The 21718-nt window shown below is 34.8% G+C and overlaps 4 protein-coding genes across 25 annotated transcripts in view; 2 read left to right on the top strand and 2 right to left on the bottom strand.

Annotated features, from left to right (window-relative positions):
* LOC106161093 (uncharacterized) overlaps positions 1 to 1644 on the top strand; it is a 54865-nt gene extending 53221 nt beyond the window's left edge. For all 5 annotated transcript variants that reach the window (XM_087002703.1, XM_087002702.1, XM_087002704.1 and 2 more), the window contains one exon: positions 61 to 1644. In XM_087002703.1, coding sequence (XP_086858829.1) covers positions 61 to 372 — 312 coding nt within the window. In that variant the 3' untranslated portion in view covers positions 373 to 1644. The remainder of the gene's footprint in view (positions 1 to 60) is intronic.
* An 835-nt stretch (positions 1645 to 2479) lies between these two features.
* On the bottom strand, positions 2480 to 5529 carry LOC106161091 (uncharacterized). The gene is made up of 5 exons (XM_013537947.2): positions 5351 to 5529; positions 4675 to 4988; positions 4331 to 4414; positions 3966 to 4021; positions 2480 to 3628 (listed from the first exon to the last, which is right to left on the bottom strand). Exons 1-5 carry the CDS (start codon positions 5388 to 5390, stop codon positions 3505 to 3507), a joined length of 618 nt encoding a protein of 205 aa, XP_013393401.2. The 5' UTR covers positions 5391 to 5529; the 3' UTR covers positions 2480 to 3504.
* Positions 5530 to 5994: 465 nt separating this feature from the next.
* Positions 5995 to 12871, bottom strand: LOC106161094 (calcipressin-2). Its single transcript, XM_013537952.3, has 4 exons — positions 12476 to 12871; positions 9226 to 9405; positions 8425 to 8593; positions 5995 to 8131 (listed from the first exon to the last, which is right to left on the bottom strand). The coding sequence occupies exons 1-4, from the start codon at positions 12674 to 12676 to the stop codon at positions 7983 to 7985; spliced, it is 699 nt and encodes a 232-aa protein (XP_013393406.1). The 5' UTR covers positions 12677 to 12871; the 3' UTR covers positions 5995 to 7982.
* Positions 12872 to 13816: 945 nt separating this feature from the next.
* LOC106161180 (uncharacterized) overlaps positions 13817 to 21718 on the top strand; it is a 60188-nt gene continuing 52286 nt past the window's right edge. For 16 of the 18 annotated variants that reach the window (XM_087001294.1, XM_087001297.1, XM_087001283.1 and 13 more), the window contains exons 1-11: positions 13817 to 14485; positions 14707 to 14858; positions 14973 to 15146; positions 15441 to 15645; positions 16485 to 16661; positions 16927 to 17132; positions 17456 to 17653; positions 17996 to 18096; positions 18352 to 18558; positions 18969 to 19105; positions 19371 to 19415. In XM_087001294.1, coding sequence (XP_086857420.1) covers positions 13961 to 14485; positions 14707 to 14858; positions 14973 to 15146; positions 15441 to 15645; positions 16485 to 16661; positions 16927 to 17132; positions 17456 to 17653; positions 17996 to 18096; positions 18352 to 18558; positions 18969 to 19105; positions 19371 to 19415 — 2127 coding nt within the window. In that variant the 5' untranslated portion in view covers positions 13817 to 13960. The remainder of the gene's footprint in view (positions 14486 to 14706; positions 14859 to 14972; positions 15147 to 15440; positions 15646 to 16484; positions 16662 to 16926; positions 17133 to 17455; positions 17654 to 17995; positions 18097 to 18351; positions 18559 to 18968; positions 19106 to 19370; positions 19416 to 21718) is intronic. The other 2 variants (XM_087001295.1, XM_087001286.1) reach the window with 1 other exon arrangement.

Genomic DNA, 21718 nt, shown 5'->3' with positions numbered 1-21718 from the left:
AACAAAAAAAAAAACCTTATGGACTTCAAACATTTAACTTAATTATTGGCTTCCTTCCAGATTTCAAACAACTACCTGGTGGACTCCAGTTCTCGTTTGCAGCTGGATTTATGTGCGTCATCATTACGTGGCTTCTTAGAGACTGCTGGTCTGCCCATGTATGCAGCATTGCTGGAAATTAATGGCTTTTGGTCCTTAGACTCCATAAAACATCTCACTGAGAAAGACTTGGTACAATTGGGTGTGCAAGATCCCCGACACTGCAAGAGACTTGTCAGAGCTTTTGAGGCCCTTCGCTTTAAATCAGAGTCATCTGTTCAGCACAATTCACCAAGACATTTGAAGAAGTCTGTCATCTTGGATAAAGTTTAGAACATTAATTCTAGGTGTTCCTAGAAGTACTCTGAGATGATCTTTATAACTCACTTGTATACACAGTTTATATTTACCCACTGAACAAAGTTTAAGATGGAGGAGAGTTAAATATCACAATTATTTGAACAAACTGCCAACAGAGACCCATTTCTCACGTGCTGCACCAAATTTGGTGTGACACTTACCTAATCCATTTTGAAATTAGCTGGTTCTTTAACCTGGGCGCAGTTGTGTACTGATGACTTTCATTATCATGATGGAGATTGTTTACTGTAGCACTGCACAAAGAATTCATTTCTTTAAGTATGTTTACCACAGAAAATGCTGCACTAGATCTTTAGTTTATATTATTTGCACATATCAAATTGCTCAGAGTGCAGGGACTTAATGAAGAGGCAAAAAACAGATTGTAATTTTCAAAGTTTAAAGACAACTAGGTGATAGGTTGTGTGTATAACTTGGAGTCTAGCATATTGTGGAATTAGCCTCATTTCCAGGTGGCTGGAGCTCACGTAAGATACTTTATTGAAATGTCTGTAGGAGGAGTCCTTGGTTACAGGTCTTCTAAATAAGTGTAAATGGGTGTAGGTTGGTATCGAATTGGAATATTTATCTTAACAGAAAAAAATGTCTCTGTTGCACTGATGAAGGGTAAAAATTCATCAGTTAGGTACTCATTTTGGTGCAAATGGCCTGTAGATGTTCTTAGTACTAGAGCCAATGACATTGCTGAAAAAGTTGCAGAGCATCATCCATTCTATAGAAATGCTGATGGAAGTAATATCTATATATTAAAAAATTTAATAAAAGGAATCTGATACATGCTGGGCATGAAATGGGTACTATGGGTTATATTTGTGAATGCATTTCAATTCTTTTCAATTTTGGTTTTAGTTCAGTTTTGCTTCAGTGTCAGATTGCATTTAGCTATTTCTAAAAAAATCCTTTTTCATCAGCAAACTGACATTTGTTATTTATACTTGTTATTTTTTCACAAGGAATTTCATTTGCAATCAATTGATATGGTTTACATGTAACATGTCAGAAATGGAGATTGACAATTTTTGTGTCCAATTTGTAGTCTTATAAAGTACAGGGATTTGTTATTGTTGTTTCATGTTTTGTTACCTGAAGTTGTGGAAGTGTATATTCTGTTACATGTTCTGTTCTTGCTTATATAGCCTGTCAGTGTGAATGGTCGAGGGTACATATGGTCAGGTGTACAGATTTAAGTTATAAAAAGATAATAAAGAATATTGAATTTAAAAATTCAGTGTTGTTAAATGAACGTCATTTATATGAGCTTCAGAGTAAAAAGCTCACAGTTCAGAAATGGGATTAAATTTCATACTAGCACTGTCCACTGGAAGGGAGGGTAGCCATGTAAGTACTTGAAATATGGGTGATGATAAGTACTTGCCTTATGATGTACTTCTACCAAACAATACCCAAACAGATAACTTCACAATGTTTCTTAATCGAAATAAATTTCAAATTGCTTCATTGTAAAAAACATGGAATACAGAGGTCAATTCCTTTTTGATAAGACTCCAAAGAGAAAAGGATAGATAATGATGCTGTATAAGTGGACGTTTTTAAACAAGGAACAAATGCACTCACTCGCAACAATGGGTCTACCTGCCAGTTGCAAGCTGCACAATTACATACGATACATATAGTCATTGAAAAATACACATTTTCAAAACTTATAGTTGCAATTTAGATCCAGATAAAGCACAAGCATTTTTAAAAAAAATATATTTAAAAAAATCCCCATCAGAAAGGCAGGTAGACTTGGTAATTCATTCCAATTTCCCATATCCGGTACAGATTTAGATGATATAATCACCAAGTGCTGAAAGCATAAATACCCCAACTTTGTACCAATCACATCACCCAATTTTGTCATCCAGTTTTGTACATTTTTGATTCTGTGATGAACCATATGGGGAAAATGAGCAATGTATGTGATCTTCACAATTTAAAGGGGGAAAATTCTAAGCAATTTTCAAGACACCATAGTATTGTGGGAAGGCAGAGCAGTGACATGGAGAGGTGGTGCATGAAACGACAGAAGTTTCTCTTCATTAATGTTTCAAACAACTTTGATAAACTAAAAATGTTTATTTTGTCATCTTTTTGGTGCATTTGCCACCTTCCCTCTGTAACAAAGACACTCCTTCAGGATTGCCTACATCATGGCAATTAATTAGGTATAATAACCACTGTATTTTTTTAAAAGACGACAGAACTTAATTGCATTCAAACCTATGAACTTTTACTGGTCCCAAAACAAATGTGGTTGATATTTTTAACATCTTTTTCATTATCAGTCTCTTCCATCACCCTTTTATGTTAACATGTTACATCAACCGAGTTGACCACTGCCAAAGACAAAAGACTTCTCCACTTAAAAAAACTTGATTCTCTTATGTAATGACACAATACATCTTTTACTTTAAAAAGTACTAGTTAAATACCTGCTTTGCAAATTCATTAAGTTCTGTTTACCACCCACACTGACAGCATGGAAGTGAACAGAAATGGATCAGCAATTTGTATCACACTTATGAATGATGATCAAAGGAAGTAAAGTGGTAAATGCTAACTTTTTTGTGACAAAGACAAACATCTAGCACATAACAGTACAAAGGTGACAGCGTATTACAATGAACTGGATCCATGACTAGCCCTAACAATCATGTCAGTCTCCAAGTTGTATAGTCATAGCTACCATATTAATAATGGGATAAAATGGAATGGTAGTCTGATACAATATACATACATTGTACTACCAATAAATAAGTAAATGCATTAATGCTACTGGCTCTTCATTAGATGTTCAACATCTACATGCCCCTATATTTACATCAATTCATGGGTTACTAGTACATCTTTTTGCTTCACCCATAATTCAATTAACATTATATTATCAAACTTCTTTATTTTCCTTTAGCCAAAGAAACTGATTTTTTAGCATTCAGCTCAAATATTATATGCTAGCATGAGCTTTCATTCTCTGGTGGAGATGGAAACAAGCCTTTAAAATGGAGGGTATGTGGGGATGTACTATTCAGCTGAATGCTAAAAGAAAAATTTAACAAACTAATTGTTTTGGAAACAATCATTCTAGTCCTTAGGAGCAACATCATCCATTTGTTTTTTAAGTTCTTTTTCCATCATTTTCCGTCTATCACAGAAGCCATATTGTCCTTTGCCAAATGAGTTAGGTCCAGCAGCAGTGGGTGTATCTCTGAAAGAATGAGTGTCAACAATATATAAGTAAGGTTCATAAACAGTTTTTAGTTTGTTGTGTGCACTACTCAATGAGAATTTCACTAAACACAACTTAATATTTTCTACTTGTGCTGTTAGAACTTCTCAATGAACATGAATCTGCAAAGAAAGTTCCAATGAATGATCATGAGCTATAACATGTCTTTTAGTCTATAGTTACTCACATAAAAATATTTTTCAATTATAGTCTTTTTTTGAGGTGTGGGGGTGGGGATGTATCTGTTTTGAAGCATTTCAAATGACAAACACAGGAAACTGATTTTCATGATGTTCTTAAAATGAATTTCTGTTACCGTCCTAGGTTACGCATCCTCATTTTGGCCTCAGGAGGCATCTCATCTTCATCGCTCTGCAAATTTATAAAAGATAATATAAATTTAAAATATGAAAGACAAAATTAATGATATCCATCCTTTTATTTTTATTACCAAACAACTCACTTTAAACAGCTCTGTCAATAGGATTGAGAACAATTGTAGCTTCTGCAATTTCTAGTGTTTTCTTTTATTCATTTTTTATTTAATTCATGTATTTATTAAAACAAATTTACTTGTTTATTTATTTATCTCGTATCTTCCTGGAGAATAGACATCTTACTAAACAAGACAACTGTCATTCAAGTCATCAGAGTGAAGAGAATCAAAATATAAGTACTTACCTCATCATCTTGGTTAAATGCTTGTGCTACTGCTTTACTTTTCTTGACTGTCTGTGTAATAGGAGTCACACTGGCCTTTGGTTTCTAGAACAAGATTCCCAGGATAAGTAAATAATGTGCATGTAATGTAGTAGTTTATTTATTATAGTGTTTAGATGCCACTGCTCATAAGTCCAGCCATTTCAGTCTTTCTCAGTTAGTCATGCAGTTAAATGTCAATAAAATTAGTGACATACCTAATTTTTTTTACAATATCAATGTTAAAATGATGAAAATCTACGTAAAAAAAACTACACTTTATTTGTTAAGCATGCACTGAAATGATCCAATGCATATATACTTACAGCTGAAGTGCTTAGAGCCATTTTGATAGGAGGTACAGGTTTCTTTGTTAGACTGACACCTCCTAGATTCATTTTAATGGGGCCTGCTGGTTTGCACTGCTGCTGAGTATTCTGTTCTTTGGGAGTGTCACCATTTCCAAGACACTGCTGTGTCTGCAAATCTAGAGGTGTTTTAGTCCCAAACCCAATACTGATAGGCTTATTTGCATCCACTGCAACTTTTTTCTTTGGTGGAACATCTGATGCCTGATCTGAAGACCGCCTTTTTTCTGCCAGGTCTTTTGCTGCATGTGTTTTGTCTGCTTCTTCTTGCCCTGGCCAATGTGAAATACTGGGAGAGTTGAAACAACAAGTTAGGTGTAAAAATAACGAAATGAAAAAATGAAACTTGGACAACCAAAACTCTTTGAAACGATATGTTATTAATGGTAATGAGATGGCCCCTTAACCCCCCCCCCCCCACGACCCCACGATGGTAGACTCTACCGTGATAATCACCCTTCAAAATACACAGCACAGCATTCATGCAAGCGTCAACCGGTCGGCGTCAACCACCCTCCCACCTATTCCCGCGCCTACTTTAACGTGTTTCCGATAGCAATGGGAATGCTGCGTTGATTATCGACAGATTTTGTAAATATGTATTAACTACACAACACAATGTGGTCATAAAAACCTGATTTCGGAAGCCGGGAAACATTTCCACTCATCGCCATTTTGACACAGCCTCGTCTTCAATCAATGTAGGCATCGCTGATTCCTTGGAACGGGGGGTGGGGGAGTGTGTCTTGTGTCCCTTTAGCCCGGAGATAGTATACCTTTTCCCTCCCCAAAAACATTATAACAAGTAAAACGAGGCAAAATCGTCCATATCCAAATGACCAGATGCCGAGTTTTGTTTTGAGGTCCGGCTGACGTGGATTTCATTCGAAACTTGGGGAGGTACATGTACTTATTCTTTCCCCCTTTCCTCACGCAACAACACCCGTTTATCAGTATTATTATTGTTGTTGTCATCATTGACAGCGTGTGGGGCTGGTGCAACAAAAAGTGTCACAAATGTATTTCGGTCTTATTCTTGAAAAGGAATGTCACATAAAGGTATCTTTTCAGAGATTGGGGCAGAAATTCCATTAGTCACCGAATGCTTTGCTCCATGCATCAGTTTTCCACAAATCTTGAGACTGATCTTTTGATTTAAAGTTTGCAGAAAAATAGGAAGTTGGTTTTTTCGTCAAATAAGGGCACCAGAGTTTCTGTTGATATCCAACATTTTTAGCTTTTTTACACATTCTTTTTTGTTTTTGAAAGAAAAATAACTTGACATACAGTACAGTTTATTCAATCGATCACTAACAGTATTACATAAACATCACAAACATCTGTATCTTCTCATGATACATCAATACCACAACATACAGTGAAATAAGCTATCCAAAACAATTAATATAGGAAATATTAAAAATTATTCATTCCAAATCTTAATTGTTATTAATTTGTTTATGAAAAAAATCAGTAATTTTTCCTTCATGTTTATAGTTATGAAAGGGCCAACCATGGAAAGAAACTTCTATTAATGTGTATAATCAATGGAACATACAACAAGAAAGATGTTGCTTTATCAATATGCCATTTATAGATCTTTCAATATTTGTAACTTTTTATTCAAATGTTTAGTATTTTGCCAAATGGTTAATAGCATCAACATATTACAATCCAATCTATACATATATTTATACAATTTAGATTGGCAGTTAAGCATTTTTATAAAAATCAAAATATATACAAAGAATGCACCTTTTAGCTTCTTAAACAAATACAAATGCTCGATTAACTTTTAAAGGTTGATATCAGTGCTTCCTATTTGTATCTAACCAATGATGTAAATCTTAAGTGTGGGCAGCATGCATTCTACCGGTATATCTTAGTATCACACCAGATATTTACATCATTTTATAACTGGTGTGTAAAAAATTAATCAAACTGACCATTTAAAAAAAGTGAAGTGATATATCCTGTCCATGGTAACCTAAGATAAACAAAAATTCTGAATGTTGACAATTAACACTCCCTTTTCGCTACTTTCCACAAGCACCATAGTAGGAAACTGCCTAGCCATTTTCAGCACCTTCCTTTTACCTTAAAAGTCCATTTTACCTTTTTTTTTCCTTATAGCCTTAAGCTACACTCACATTCAGACAATTTAAGATAAAACACCACTGTAAAAGTCATGTCATAAATCTAGATAGTTTAGAGCAGGATCTGGAAATACTGAAAGAACTATTTGCTGACAAGATTTCCAGATAATAGTTACCTGTTACATTTAACCATTATCAAAATAAGCATTTCTGTTATGTGATTAAATGTTTTTACCTTTTCTTTTTTTTTTGTGACCATCGCCCTTTTGCAATTTAACAGAGATAAATTTTACTAGCCATCCAGAAAAAAATTACTTCACTAAGAAACTACTGATGGGGAAAAATTATGTGTATGCATACATGTACGTGTATAATAGTATTCAGACAGGTCTCTCAACACACAATATTGTGACACTTAATTCATTGCACTTAAATACTTATGCCAATTATACCCTGTGGTATCAAGTTTTCATATCTTAATGGTGCTTTGATGGGCAATTTTCTAACATTTAACAACAAAATCATTTAAATTACTACAGCTGTGTACAACTACAGATGGCAGGCATGAAACATGAAAAGGAGACTCAAAAAAGATGATAATAATGTATTTGGCATAACATAAAAGGGATAATCATGCATAGAAACATAACTGAGATGAAGCAAGATTCAAAGAATATGTTAACTAAGTTAGCTGTGAAAAATGCTTAAAGAATACTGGCCAAGTAATATACAATTTAAAATTCCCTTGAAACTGAAATTAAGTATCCTAACAGTATTAATATGAATTAAAAAAGAAAAAAAAACTGAAAGGTTTATACTTCCACCATACCATGTCTTATATTCTTCCTACTTCTGTTTTATGCACCTAAAACAGAAAGCACATGGACAGAAAGCACAAAAATTCCAGCTATCAATCAAACTTTCCAATTTGGTGTGTCTTGGAAGTCCTGAAGCTCCCTCTTTTGTCAAGGCATTTTTCCAAGTTGTGAAAACTTTGCAAGGCCATGCTGTTGATAAGAAGGCATTCTTCATCTCAAGTTTCAACATCATATTGTGTAGAAGTATCCACCTGAATTTGAGGCAATGACACATCTTATGAGGACTCAGCACCCAAGTAAATATGAAGAGATTTCTTTAACTACTATTCCCAACAAGTCTTGATCACTTTGATCATGTTTTTCTGTCTGGACAGCGAGTCTGTACAATCTTCATCCTGGCTCCTCCTCTCCCTATGGTTCCGTAGCCCTCTGGGTCTTCACACACATGTACCACTATGGCAGGCTGCTCCGCTGACCCAGCATGGAGCTCATGGGTCTGACCTAAAAGATGTTCCATATTTGTTATTTAAAATCACCACAGAGGAGAACAAACACTTTATGTGACCAATTTACAGACACAACAACAGGAGTGGCAAGTCACTTGGTAACTTCTTAAACTTGACCAGTATGTTACTTTAATTACTTAATTACTTAAAAGAAAGCTGGTATGTGACCTATTCTTATATATATTAGGGTCTATAAAAGGTGATGGTTAACAGATGGTGGTTATTGTTAACATCCTTTTTTTTTTTCGACTTTAAAACCATCTTCAATACCATCATCAAGTTTCCTACCTGGTGCAAGATTTGCAATTGCAGCAAGAAGATCATAGTTGACCACTGGCTCTGCCTCATAGCAGGACTCCCAACCCACTGGGGGAGAGGCAGGGGGAGAGATTAAAAACATTTTGTCAGGAAGTGGTGGTTGTAAATGCTGAACAGAAGAATCTTCTTTTGGAGGAGGCTGTAAAACCATAAAATGAAAGATGAGGATTAATATTTGAAAAAAAATACTATTATTTTGAAAATAATGAGATTGCACCTTTGGATGGTTTTAATAGATAACATTTCCACCTGTGACTTAGAAAAAATGTCTTTATTACCTATTTCAAGAAAACTAGAAAATGGTAAAATAGTCAAACAATGACATGTATAAATCTGCTTTTCATTGGGATACTTTATTATTGTACATTGGTCAGTCATAAATGAGTGTGTTGTAACTCTCAACAGCCTATAAATGAGCTTGAGGTTACTATCTTCAAAAGCATTTTCATTTAATACTTGGCTAAATATGCTAATAACAACTATCTCATTGGGTCTTATTCTGTAAAGGTCAAACTGAGCTTTAATTGCCATTATTTGAGAAAAAATATATCTGAAAATCAATGATGGAACAAATGTTATCTGGTGCTTGAATGATGAATATTATACAGCACAATGTCTGTCTAGAAATTAATATAAAAAATAATCTAAAAAATATGAAGTGCTATCTAAATGAGTTCCATATAATGGATTCCATTTAATGTTATTATTCTTACCAAATTTTCAATAAATTGTATATTTGCTTGTTATCTGACTATGCAGAATATTTCATACCTGAGCAAAATAAACTTTCAGTTCTTTATCACAAATTTCCACCTGCAGTTGCTCTAATGTAATCCTAGCTGTTGCAGCAATTAATGGAGAGGAATAGTTCACACGAACACGACGGAAACTCTTCAAATACTGAAATGAGGCACTTTCCTCAAAATTCTTGAAAATGGCTTCAAATTTTTCCTAAAAGAAAAAAGGGAATTACTCAGGATTTATTTCTGTCTTAAAATCACCAACAAATCAAATGTCATTAAACTCATTTTACTATGAAACTGGTTTTGCGACACAGGTTGTGTGTGTGTGTGTGTGTGTGCCTGTGCATGCACATGCATATCCATAAGTGTGTAAGAGGGTAACAGCAGCTGTTCTCAAAATATGGACTTCTACAAAAAGTAAAAACATGAACAAAGAGATACATTTGGTAAAAAAAGTGAATATATCTCTTCCACTCTTGGGTAACATTCAAAACTCGAGATCAATCTGAACCATATTTATTTATACCCTGTTCACTCAATAAATGAACACTGACATCTTTGTAGTTTGAGGAAGAGTTAACCAGGATGGATATCAAAATCAGATTGCAGCTTCCATATTGATTCAAGAAGAGAAGAAGTCGTCATTTACCAAAAGTAACTCGTTTTCATCCAATTTTCCTATTACATAAATCCAGTTGTTCAGTGAAATTAAAGTCCAACCCTTAGCAAAAGCACAATATTGGACATTTTCATCTCATACACCACATTCATGAAAGTCCAGTCTATAAGTATATCTGACAAGAAGATCAGTAAACGTGTAACACACCTACAGTAGCTTCATTGTCATTAAGCCAACAGCACTTCTTTTTCACCACAGGTACATGTATACAGTGTAAGTACTAGTATGTGTGTGTATAATTAAAGGATTTGCTTTAGAACTTAAAGATAACTCTCACCAGACAAATGTCATTAGACAAACAGCAGATTTGCAACAATCTTCTTTTCTAAATTTTCAACTCACTTAGTACTATATATCATTGATATGCCCATGGTAGATGATGTGGTTAAATTTAACTAGTTTCAATGGCTTGTACACCTGGGCACACAAAACAACTGGCAATGGATTACTTTAGTGTGCCACTCTTCTTATATCTCATCAATTTCAACATTTTGTTTAGAGTTAACATGATTCCCCTGATAGTCAAGAAAAAATAAAGATAAACATAACAGGAAAGGAAAATCACTTGAGACATGTGTGTCATGCAAACCTTCAAGAGCCACTCTATCTTTTAAAACAAGATTGTTTTCTTTAAAGCTGGCATTCACCTTTACATTATGTATGGTGTTCAGCAGTTAATTGTTCCAAAGTCAGTTCCAGTGTCTAGAGCACATATTCTTGCCAGCGCTGTGTATCCTGAACTTGGTCAGACTGAACACTACAAACAAGCTCATGTTGCTAAGCAAAATGATTATATCACAGGTGTTGGCTACAATTCCGGGAATATTTCTTGTAATTCTAGACTATATAGCAGCTTGATAGTACCACCTAAATAACGAACAAAAGCTTTCTGCAATGAACTTGATTGAATAATGCACACATAATCTCATTGAATTCATTCTTTCTTTTTTTATGCATTTATTTTATTTTATTTTGTTTATCTATTTATTCTCTCTCTCTCTCTCTCTCTCTCTCTCTCTCTCTCTCTCTCTCTCTATATATATATATATATATATATATATTTGTTTATCTATTTACTCTCTCTCTCTCTCTCTCTCTCTCTCTCTCTCTCTCTCTCTCTCTCTCTCTCTATATATATATATATATATATATATATATATATATATATATATTTATATATATATATATATACACAGAGAAAGAGAGAGAGAGAGTAAATAGATAAACAAATATATATATATATATATATATATATATATATATATATATATATATATATATATATATGCTTATTCTTCTTTCCTCCTTAATTCTATTCATGGAGGTGACTGCCATACCCCAGAGACAAATAATTATAACAAAACAGAAAATATTTGTGTAAAACACATATATGCTTACTACTTAACTAAAGGCAGTTCACTATCAGAATAATTCAAAACACTGCACCATCATTAAAAGTGATAATAGACACTCTAAATATTCAATAATTTCGCAATTTCTTTACTCAAGCAAAAGATACACGTACTTTTTTCTGTTGTTAACATGACATGAAAAGCCAGTTCTCAATCTGGGTTATGATCATGAATGCAGTTTACTTCATAAGATACCTGTTGCAACAAAATTCCTGTAACAGCTGCTGACATTTGGGACATAGCTATGTGCTCCTGTTTTTAATCTTCTTGAAAGCAATGAATACATAATTACATAACATTTTAGAATCCTATTTTAATTTTTTTTATGAAGGGGATGCATGCTTACAGGTAGCTCAAGGAAAGACATATACTAGTAGTTTAGTAACAGAATTGGAAATTATGTACATGTAGAGCAACTGAGAATTGGCCACAGTCCCAAAAATGCATCATACTGAAAAATTATTGCATTAAACAAGTGCTCATATCTGATGTATGTCCAGGTGTTGTTGCATAATTAAATATAGGTAATTATTTGCTACTGTATATTTTGACAGAGAAATTAGCCCTCCCTTTTTTTCCATATTTAAATATATATATATATATATATATATATATATATATATATATATATATATATATATATATATATATATAAGCTTACACTTAGCAGTTTCTTTGCAACAGTGTTTTGTATTATGCTGTGTATTTTTGTTTGATTCCCACAGCCTATTTCTCTGACATCTTTGCATAGAAGTCTGTTTCACTTCAGCTGTCATCCCTTGAGGGAGCACTGATGAATTATGCTAAGAATCTATGCAAAGTGTTCTGTGGCAATTTGAAAATTATAATCTAATGTTCTTATTTTCATCAATCAAAATGACAACATCCTTATGCAACAATGGCCCACGTCTGCGTTGTTACATCTCCACAAAGGAGAAAGTTTTCTTCTTTTACATTTTATTCAGTAAAAAATAAATAAATAAATAAATACAATATAAAATATTTGAAAACTTAGAAATTACACTGCAACACTCTGCAACACTCTTAGTTTATCTGGAGAAAAATATTGTAGCGATCAATTATTCATTTCAGTAGACTCTCAAATCATGGATTATTTGATAGATCAAGCCACAAATAAATACACACACGCCTGGCCAATCTCATTCCCCAGCACGCTTGATGGTTACCTTTTCGTCTTTATTATCAAATATCCTCTCATCCAGATTTGCCACAATCAAGGCTGTGGGCAGGTCTGATAAATCTGTGTCAGTTTCTTGCTCCATTTCCTCGGTTTCTACGCCACCTGACTCATCCAAGCTCACGTTGTTCAATCTGTGAGCCACAGCTTCTTCATCATAATCATCAGACGAAGCCATTTTCCTCTTCATTTCTAGATTTATGATAGCTACTGATAGACACCTCTTCGACGAGAACAGCACACTACATTACTTTTTGTGCAGCTTCAACTTCCAGTAAAAAACAATCGGTGATATTCACAAAATCTTGTGGAAAACACAAAAAGTTGTGTTGTTTTTCGACGTGAACGTCAACTTGCTTGTGAATGACGTCATCACTGTGTGCGTACTCCATATCGGGCAACGCGGTGTTTCCCCAAATGACGTAGACTAACTATCAAGGGATTCCCTTCAAGAAAATATTTTTAAGTGATTCGTTCAACGGGTGGTTTCGGGGAAGACAAGTTCTTACTTTGACCAAGGAAGAAACTACTTTTCTTGGTTAAAAAAGAACGATATAAAGGGGAAATCATAAAAAATCGTCCCCAGGACTTCAATCAACGTTGAAGCTGAGGTGGCATATCATATGCACATCTAGCGTTTTACACTTTTACGCCATAATTTTTTCTAAACATCGTTTACCTGGGCACATATATATTTTTATATATTTATATATTTATGCATTGCTTTTCCATAAGCTCATAGAAAATCATATGTATACAAGTGTACAGTATAGTTACTACATGAATAATTAATCAGTGGAACTAGATTAAAAATAAAACTCCCTTAATCTGTAAAAAAAAATAAAATAAAATAAAATAAAAAAGTTTGACTCATTCTGGATTAAAATTAAAGTTAAAAATTTAGCACTTGGGATATCCTGTTTTTTTTTTTTTTTTTTCATATGTTATGTCTTTATGGGGCTGTTTATATGACAAGTATTTAATTTTGAAACAGTCTAATTATTCTTAGAAAACAAAACGTTAAGCGAATGAACAGCACTTGACTAACTTCACTAAGATACACACCTTTCAAAAAGCACTGGCTGTGGATCGTCTTGTTTGCTGCCTAGACACCTGGTGGTTGCAGGTGGGAATATACTTCACAGGCATGTGGTCATTTTGTATTAGTAACCCTTTCATCATAATATCAAATTATTTTTAATGCAATAATTATTTATTACATAAATTATAATATTTTATCTTATTATGTTTAATTGATATTATTGGTAATAATGAGTATTTTTTATTAAAATCTGCCTACTAATGCCTGTGAAATCCGGGCACTCTGTTTCCAACAACATTCAAAATGGCGGGGGTTAGAGGGATGCAGCACGGTAAACATACAGTAGCTTTTTTCGACGGATACTCAAATATAGCACCCTAAACGTGTAAATGACATATAAAAACTAATAATTCAACAACATTCAATAGCACCATGGACGAAAGACATTGGTGGATTGCAGGGAAGATCCAGGAAAGCTTCCACATTGGGGGGTTTGACAACCCGACTTTGTTGGAAGACTTTCTGATCGTAGAGGAGACTATGGAGATAATAAACGATTTCCTTCATGCGGGTGGTCTATGCAGGCTGTTTTTCTACAGTGACAAACCAGCATCAGGGACGCTTTCCACACGAGAGTTACACTTGACAAGAAGTCTGGCGACACTGAAAGATACGGATTTAGATGGTGTAAATATTTTGTACTTTCTTCGGTACAACGTAGAACAAGAGGTCGACGCATCCCGCATCGAGAAAGATGTTTACTGTGGAGAACTGAAGACTGGAACTTTAGAGTGCTTAAATGCTCTCCTGACTGATATTTATATTCCACTAGTTAAAGCACAAAAAGAATGGGGTAATTGCACAGAGGATTGCCAAGTTCAGCTGTTATCTAATATGGAAAAATTTCAAAACTCGCTCTCTGAATCGGCCTCTAGTGTTCACGCTTCCAAGCAGCTGGTGAGTACCTTTTCACCTCTTTTTAAGTATTGCATTATGTGAAAATGGAGCTTGAATCTACATGTTGAATGATATGGGTTACTTACCATTGTTCATTAACTTCTTATTCAACCAGGCACATCATAGTGAAATCACGTAACCAAATTAACTTAAGGAATAATTTTATTATTTTAAATATCATCAAAGTGTGTGTATATTATTGCTCACCAAAATCTTTGCAGATGCTAAGGCAACCTGAGCACCTTATTAGCAATGATTTCAAGCAACACCGACTTGCTGCCCTGGATCAGAGTATTATTGCTGAATATGAAGAACTGGTCACTGACTGGATGAGCACAATAGAAGGGATTCTAACTGACACATCTGATGAAAGGTGCTTTGTTCTTAATATTTGAATATTGTTTAGTTTATTTGCCATAACTGAAATGGTTTCTGTTGCATTGAGAAAAATAAAGTGTATTGATACAAATTGTTCTTTATTTCATAGGTTCATGGATCCTAATGCTGGTCCCCTGTCTGAGCTTGACCGCTGGCGCAGGCGTCAGAGGCTTCTGACCAGTATCACAGAGCAGTTGAAGGGCAAGGAGTGCAAGGCAGTCATAGGTGTTCTCATCACTGCTAAATCTAGACTGCTGAAAAAATGGAAAGCAGTTGATGCTGGGTAAAAACTTGTCCATAATTGAGATAAAAAGTTTGGGCTGTGTTAATATAATTTCTCTGTTTAAGCCTGCTCTTGAGATTGATAAGAGAGGAGGAATTCTGATTATTTTATCTACACATATAATTATAATCTTGTTGCAAAATTGTTAAAATTTTTGTATGCAGGTGCTTTAAAGTATACTTGTTATTTTGTTGAATTTTTCAAACAGTAGCTAATAAGATCATAACACTCTTTATAACGATAAAATGTAAAATACTTTATACGAAAATGTTAACACAATTGTTGAAATTTCAGAATCACAGATGCTATGAATGAAACCAAGGACAAAGTGAAATACCTGGAGTCACTGAAGCGGCATATTGACCAATTGTACAATGATGCCACACCATTTAATGTGCTGAACACAGCTTTACCAGGACTGATGAACACAATCAAACAGATGGACTCTATCTCTAGGTTCTATGCAAGGGGAGGCTTCCTTGGACTCTTCTTTACAAAGGTAACCATTGCCAGCCAGTAACTGTTTCTATGCTTACTGAATTAGAAACAAAATTGATTAGTGGTAGTTTTTGTATGATTTTGGATGATGATTCAAATATTCATAAAATGTTGGGAATAAGAGATTTTGGATGATGATTCAAATATTCATAAAATGTTGGGAATAAGAGAATTGTAACTACATTATACAGAGTTCATGCAGTCTTGAAAGTACTTGAATTTATCCCTTTACCTTGAATTCGGTTTGTGGCCTTGAAAAGTACTTGAAATTGCAATTAGTGTCAAAAAGGTCTTGTATTCCATCATTTTTGTCCTTTAAAGAAGTACTTGAATTTGATCACAAAGCAATTTGTCAAAATAAGTTCAAATCTTGTGGTTTTAACCTGAATTTAGACAATAATTCATAGAAGGGGAGAATACACTTTTTGAACATCATTTAAATTCATTCTTTTGATGTTCATCATCAGTGTGCTAAAATATGCAGTTTATTTGGAATAAAACTTTTCTTTTTTCTTTGGTATGTACAATTATAAATGACAGAACTAGTACATAGTTCTCATTTGCATTTGAAACATCCTGAAAAATTATTGAATTAGAGCCTAAAAAGTCCTTGTTCCCCTTGAATTTGTTCTAAATGTTCCTGTCTGAACCCGCCTTATAGCTAAAGGGTTTCACACATCTAGCTGCATTCTTTCTTCCTTTCATCCATGTTGAAATTTGCCTGTTTTAGATAATCTAAATTTCAGTCATTTGTGAACAATATCTAATGGATTTATGTGTAAATGTTTTCATGTCATAGTCATTTTCAAATGATATATACAATTTGTATACTGTTTTCAGGTTACCAACCAGATGGTCTTGATATGTAAGGAGTACATTAAAGACAACACTGTTAGTGATGAGGATGTGGATGAACTGTGGGAGTTAGTAAGGCTAGAAGTACAACACAGAGACTTCAGTAACACAACAGACCCACAGCAGAAGCACCTCAGAGAACTGGTGCAAAGTAAACTAAAGGTAAAATTCTGCATATGTTGATTATTATTATTAAGTCTATGTTATTCAAGGCAAAATAAAATAAAACATGGTGGAACCTTCAAGACGGTAAAAATATTTAAAGACTGTTTGTAGTTTATCTTTGATGGAGTAGACCATACATTCTTTACCAGAACTTAATGAGAAAGCTGTGTATTTGTACTTAATGTATGTGTTTTAAAATCGGCTTTTCAAGTTTAAAGCATACTTGTCACATGCTTGTAAATGTGTATTTTCTCCATGGCAGGCCTCAAGAGGTAGACCTAGAGCAACAAAAACCAGTGGAGAAGAAGATGACACTTTGTATGGCAGATTGAGAGCTTGTTTGACCCTACAGAGTGCATACCGAGAGTCTTTGAGGTCTCTCAGAGACTCCCTGGGAGTAGCACACAATCTGTCACATTTCCCCTCAATGAGCAGCATAGGTGGCCCACCTGGCAGTGTGTCTGGGAGGTAGGAAACACTAATCTATTTATCTGTTGTAAAATATTTATTCAATCTATATATATATATATTAAAGAGGTTTAAAGCTACATTCGTATCATGAGATGGTTGGTAATGCTGGAGGTAAAGTCCTCTACCTGAGATGGAGCCCAGTTGCTGCAGTGCTATGAGGCCAAGTTTCCATTCACCAGATCACCTGGATAAGATATGTACATGTACTATTTTATCATACCTCAGAGCAGTTTCCGTTTTTATCTTGAAAAAAACATCAATTAGTTTGGTATAATTGAAACTGTTATAAGTTTGAATTAATAAAAAATCAATTTTTTTAGCCGCCCTAAAGCAAAGGGGTCACGATTGACGCCAGGAGGAGGGCCTCCCTCAAAGAGATCATCCTCATTGGCTGGAGATCATGAAGGTCATGGGGTCGCCATGGCTGATGAGGAGGCCATCTTAGGTCACATGGATGCCTTCTGTGGACGCATCAGACAAATGATTGATGTGATCAACACATTATCACAATATCAAAAGTAAGTTAACCTCACTTCCTGTTGCTTTTTGTAACCTCAATTTGTATTAATCTCTGCTGTAAAGTCAATAACTTGTACTAATACACATCAAACTCCTATCATTGAGCAATCTTTTTTTAATCACATTATTTGTATAAAATACTTTGCTTATTGACACCCCTGTTTTGGAATTCTTTTATATATTTCAAGTTCCAAAATACCTGAAATATTTTTCATCCCAACATAATTCATACAAGCTTAAGATGATGTCAATGTTTTAAATCCATGTTGAGGTGACTTTCAACACTTACAGTCTATTTGAACCAAAGCGTTCCTAATGGTGAATGGTAATTTGTGTTGTAGGATGCTGATCAGTACTGATGGTCTGCCTCGCCCCAGGAGAGATGACATGGCTTATGATGGAGATCTCAGTGATGATGAAGACACTGGGTCTCAGGATGATGGTATGTGCAGTTAGATAGAGTCTGAAGTGGGTGTGAATTTGTGTATGTTTGTGTGCGTGTGTGCACACGTGTGCATGCTTGTGAAAAGTTAAAGGTAGCAGGCACACTAGTTTTTATTAAAGAAATGCTTTGCATTTATAGATGTTTGAAAATTTTATCCAATGCCTTTTCCATTATGCTTATTTTGCATTGAAAAGCATCAATAAAGAGCCAAAATTAACATAATTATTTAAATGTTGTACCTCATTATTTTAGTGCCCCAATCTCCCTCAAAGTACAAACCTCCCAGTGATCATGGTGGTCCTCCACTCAATGTGATAGATGAAGATGAGGAGGAGGAGCTTGCTATGATGGTCGACAGCCGTGAGAAGCAGACCCCCAAGCATACAAGACGCCATCATGATGAGAGCCATGACTCAGAGGGGCAACAGGGGCTGACCAAGGAAGATGCCAAGATTCTGAGTAAGTTGTAACACAATGTGATGTTATTCTAACAATAATTTATGCTTCTGTTGGCTGTTTTTCTGTTGATGTGATTTCAGTCTGATAACTATGAATACAGCACTTGGAACGTAACATTTTATTGAATTTGGATGTTACCAGGTCAAGATTTTGAAGCTGGTTTGAAAAGAATTGACATTTGGATCAAAAGAATATATCTTATGGGTAACATGGATTAATCAGATATTGTGCAGCAGTGTCTTAGTATCTCTGAGGATCATAACGGATAAAGAACAGTGTGTTATTGTTGTAAGTATTTCGGTTTATAACTTGAGCCCAGCAGCTTTCAGATGTGGTATTACTAGCTTTTGTATCCAAAGGACATTTCCTGGTGTCAAGTCACATTTTCACATTTTTACCTCTATGTTCAGGACAATATTACCCAGAAGACTCAGAGACTGCAGAGGGTCCCAGTGTGGCTGCCGTGGTAAGAGACCACTCCCAGAAAATGGCCAAACTCATGGCAGAGAGTGTGACTACAAAGACTATGTTAGATGTAGAGTCAAAGGTAAGGATCAAGCATGTTTTTGGTTAATAAACAATGTTAATGTAGTCCTGTAGTCCTATTATCCTACCATACTTTAAAATGTCAAATAGTAGCTTGTGTATCATTTAACTAACGCCATGTGTTGTTTTGTGGTTCATTTTAACAAAACTGTCTTTATATCCATGAAATCAGATTTTCATATATGGTGTTGTGGAATGATATTTTTTCAAAAAGAATGCTTAGCTGTACTTACTGAAATATGTTTTTATTATTTTTTTTATATCAGTTTGATAATGATTTGGTAGCCCTGTACAGGGCTTCACCTACCATGGTAAGAGCACATCACCACTGGGCACAGTTGTTGACTTAATCTTTTTTTTTTCATCTGTTAGCAGCTATTTTCTCATTTATTTACTTTGAAATAAAGTTTCAGTTATGTATTTATGTTTAATTTTTGAAATGGTTTCTTGTGACACAAAATATGCTGTTGAGTTGATTTCTGTTTGGGGATTTAATTGTACCACCAGCGTTAGTGCTGGCGGTACACATGGTTTTAGTCCCGTCTGGTCCATTCCGCCGGCTCCGCCAGCTCCGTGGCCATGTTACCGTTACCGCTTCTCCTCCTAGACGGTAAGGGCCCCCATACCCATCTCTTGGATTTAGGTCACCTATAATCTCAACTCGTTCCACGTAAAATTTGGGCTTTGTCGATATTGGGGTCTAGGTGTGGCACTCATTGCAATGCACCCTTGTCTAAAAATGGCAAAATTAAATGCTAATTATCTACCCTACGGAAGGAATTATGGGAAAAATTTCTACAGACGGCTTTCCAAAAGTCATATGTGTGGATTTCAAATATGCCCTTGGATTTGACCTTTGACCTTTATTTCAAGGTCAAACGGGCCAAAATTTTCAAAAAAAAAAATTTTTTTACGAAAAAAAAATTATTTGCGCTGTTATTCAGACACCACACAGACTTAACCAATAATATTATTGGAAAATGTTACCCTTCAGGTCATCTTTCATCTCCGTAAATTTGGGGTCAATCGGTGCATTTTCACGGGAGTAGCGGCCATAAGATACCGAAACTGAAAACTGTCTCTAATTCAGGAACCGTTAATGCTAGAGACCCATTCTTTTTTGCATTTTGTAGAGCATGTAAAGCCCAACACTGGAGGTGGTCTCCGTTTTTTTGTATTCCATACAAGTTATGCTGTATCAAAAAGTACATATTGGTGGTGAAAGCAAAATGTGCAGTACGGTAATGGATAATAAATTTTAAACTCTGGAAAAATAAAACATAAGGCTTGGCAAAGCAGACAACTTGTGGTCAAAAATGACATTATTTCATCAAATTTGAACTTCTGGAACTTCAGAGCACCTCCCATTTCAAGAATAGTGACCAAAATGACCTTTTTTTTATTTTAATTAATTTTTTCTGTAGGAAATTTATGGCACATTAAGGTAACTCCAAAATTATAACATTTAGTCCCTTATATCTCCAAAACTGGCAGAGATAGGTCCATAGTTACTATTGAAGTTGAATAGGAAGTCATAAACTGGCAATCTTACTGTGACCTTGAAATTGACCTTTGACCTACTTTTCACCATGAACTGAACTTTGCAAATTTTGCTTCCCTTTTATCTCCAAAACTGGCAGAGATAGGTCCATAGTTACTATTGAAGTTGAATAGGAAGTCATATACTGGCAATCTAAATGTGACCTTGAAATTGACCTTTGACCTACTTTTCACCATGAACTGAACTTTGCAAATTTTGCTTCCCTTTTATCTCCAAAACTAGGAGAGATAGGTCCATAGTTACTATTGAACTTGAATAGGAGGTCATATACTGGCCTTGAAATTGACCTTTGACCTACTTTTTATCATGAATTGACCTTTGCAAATTTTGTTTGCCTTATATCTCCAAAACTGGCAGAGATAGGTCCATAGTTACTATTGAAGTTGAATAGGAAGTCATATACTGGCAATCTTACTGTGGCCTTGAAATTGACCTTTGACCTACTTTTCACCATGAACTGAACTTTGCAAATTTTGCTTCCCTTTTATCTCCAAAACTGGCAGAGATAGGTCCATAGTTACTATTGAAGTTGACTAGGAAGTCATATACTGGCAATCTAAACGTGACCTTGAAATTGACCTTTGACCTACTTTTCACCATGAACTGAACTTTGCAAATTTTGTCCCCTTTTATCTCCAAAACTAGGAGAGATAGGTCCATAGTTACTATTGAACTTGAATAGGAGATCATATACTGGCAATCTAAATGTGACCTTGAAATTGACCTTTGACCTTCTTTTCACTATGAACTGAACTTTGCAAATTTTGCTTCCCTTTTATCTCCAAAACTGGCAGAGATAGGTCCATAGTTACTATTGAACTTGAATAGGAAGTCATATACTGGCAATCTAAATGTGACCTTAAAATTGACCTTTGACCTACTTATTATCATGAACTGAACTCTGCTAATTTCTTTCTCTTTTAACTCCAAACCTGGCAGAGATAGGTCCATAGTTACTATTGAACTTGAATAGGAAGTCATATACTGGCAATTTACTGTGACCTTGAAATTGACCTTTGACCTACCTTACGATGAACTTAAATTTGATTGTAC

This window comes from Lingula anatina, chromosome 1 (assembly GCF_051362555.1).
Source record: "Lingula anatina isolate TDL-2025a chromosome 1, LinAna3.0, whole genome shotgun sequence".
Lineage (NCBI taxonomy): Eukaryota > Metazoa > Brachiopoda > Lingulata > Lingulida > Lingulidae > Lingula > Lingula anatina.
Note: the sequence above shows the minus strand (reverse complement) of the source record. Positions and strands in the feature narration are given on the sequence as shown.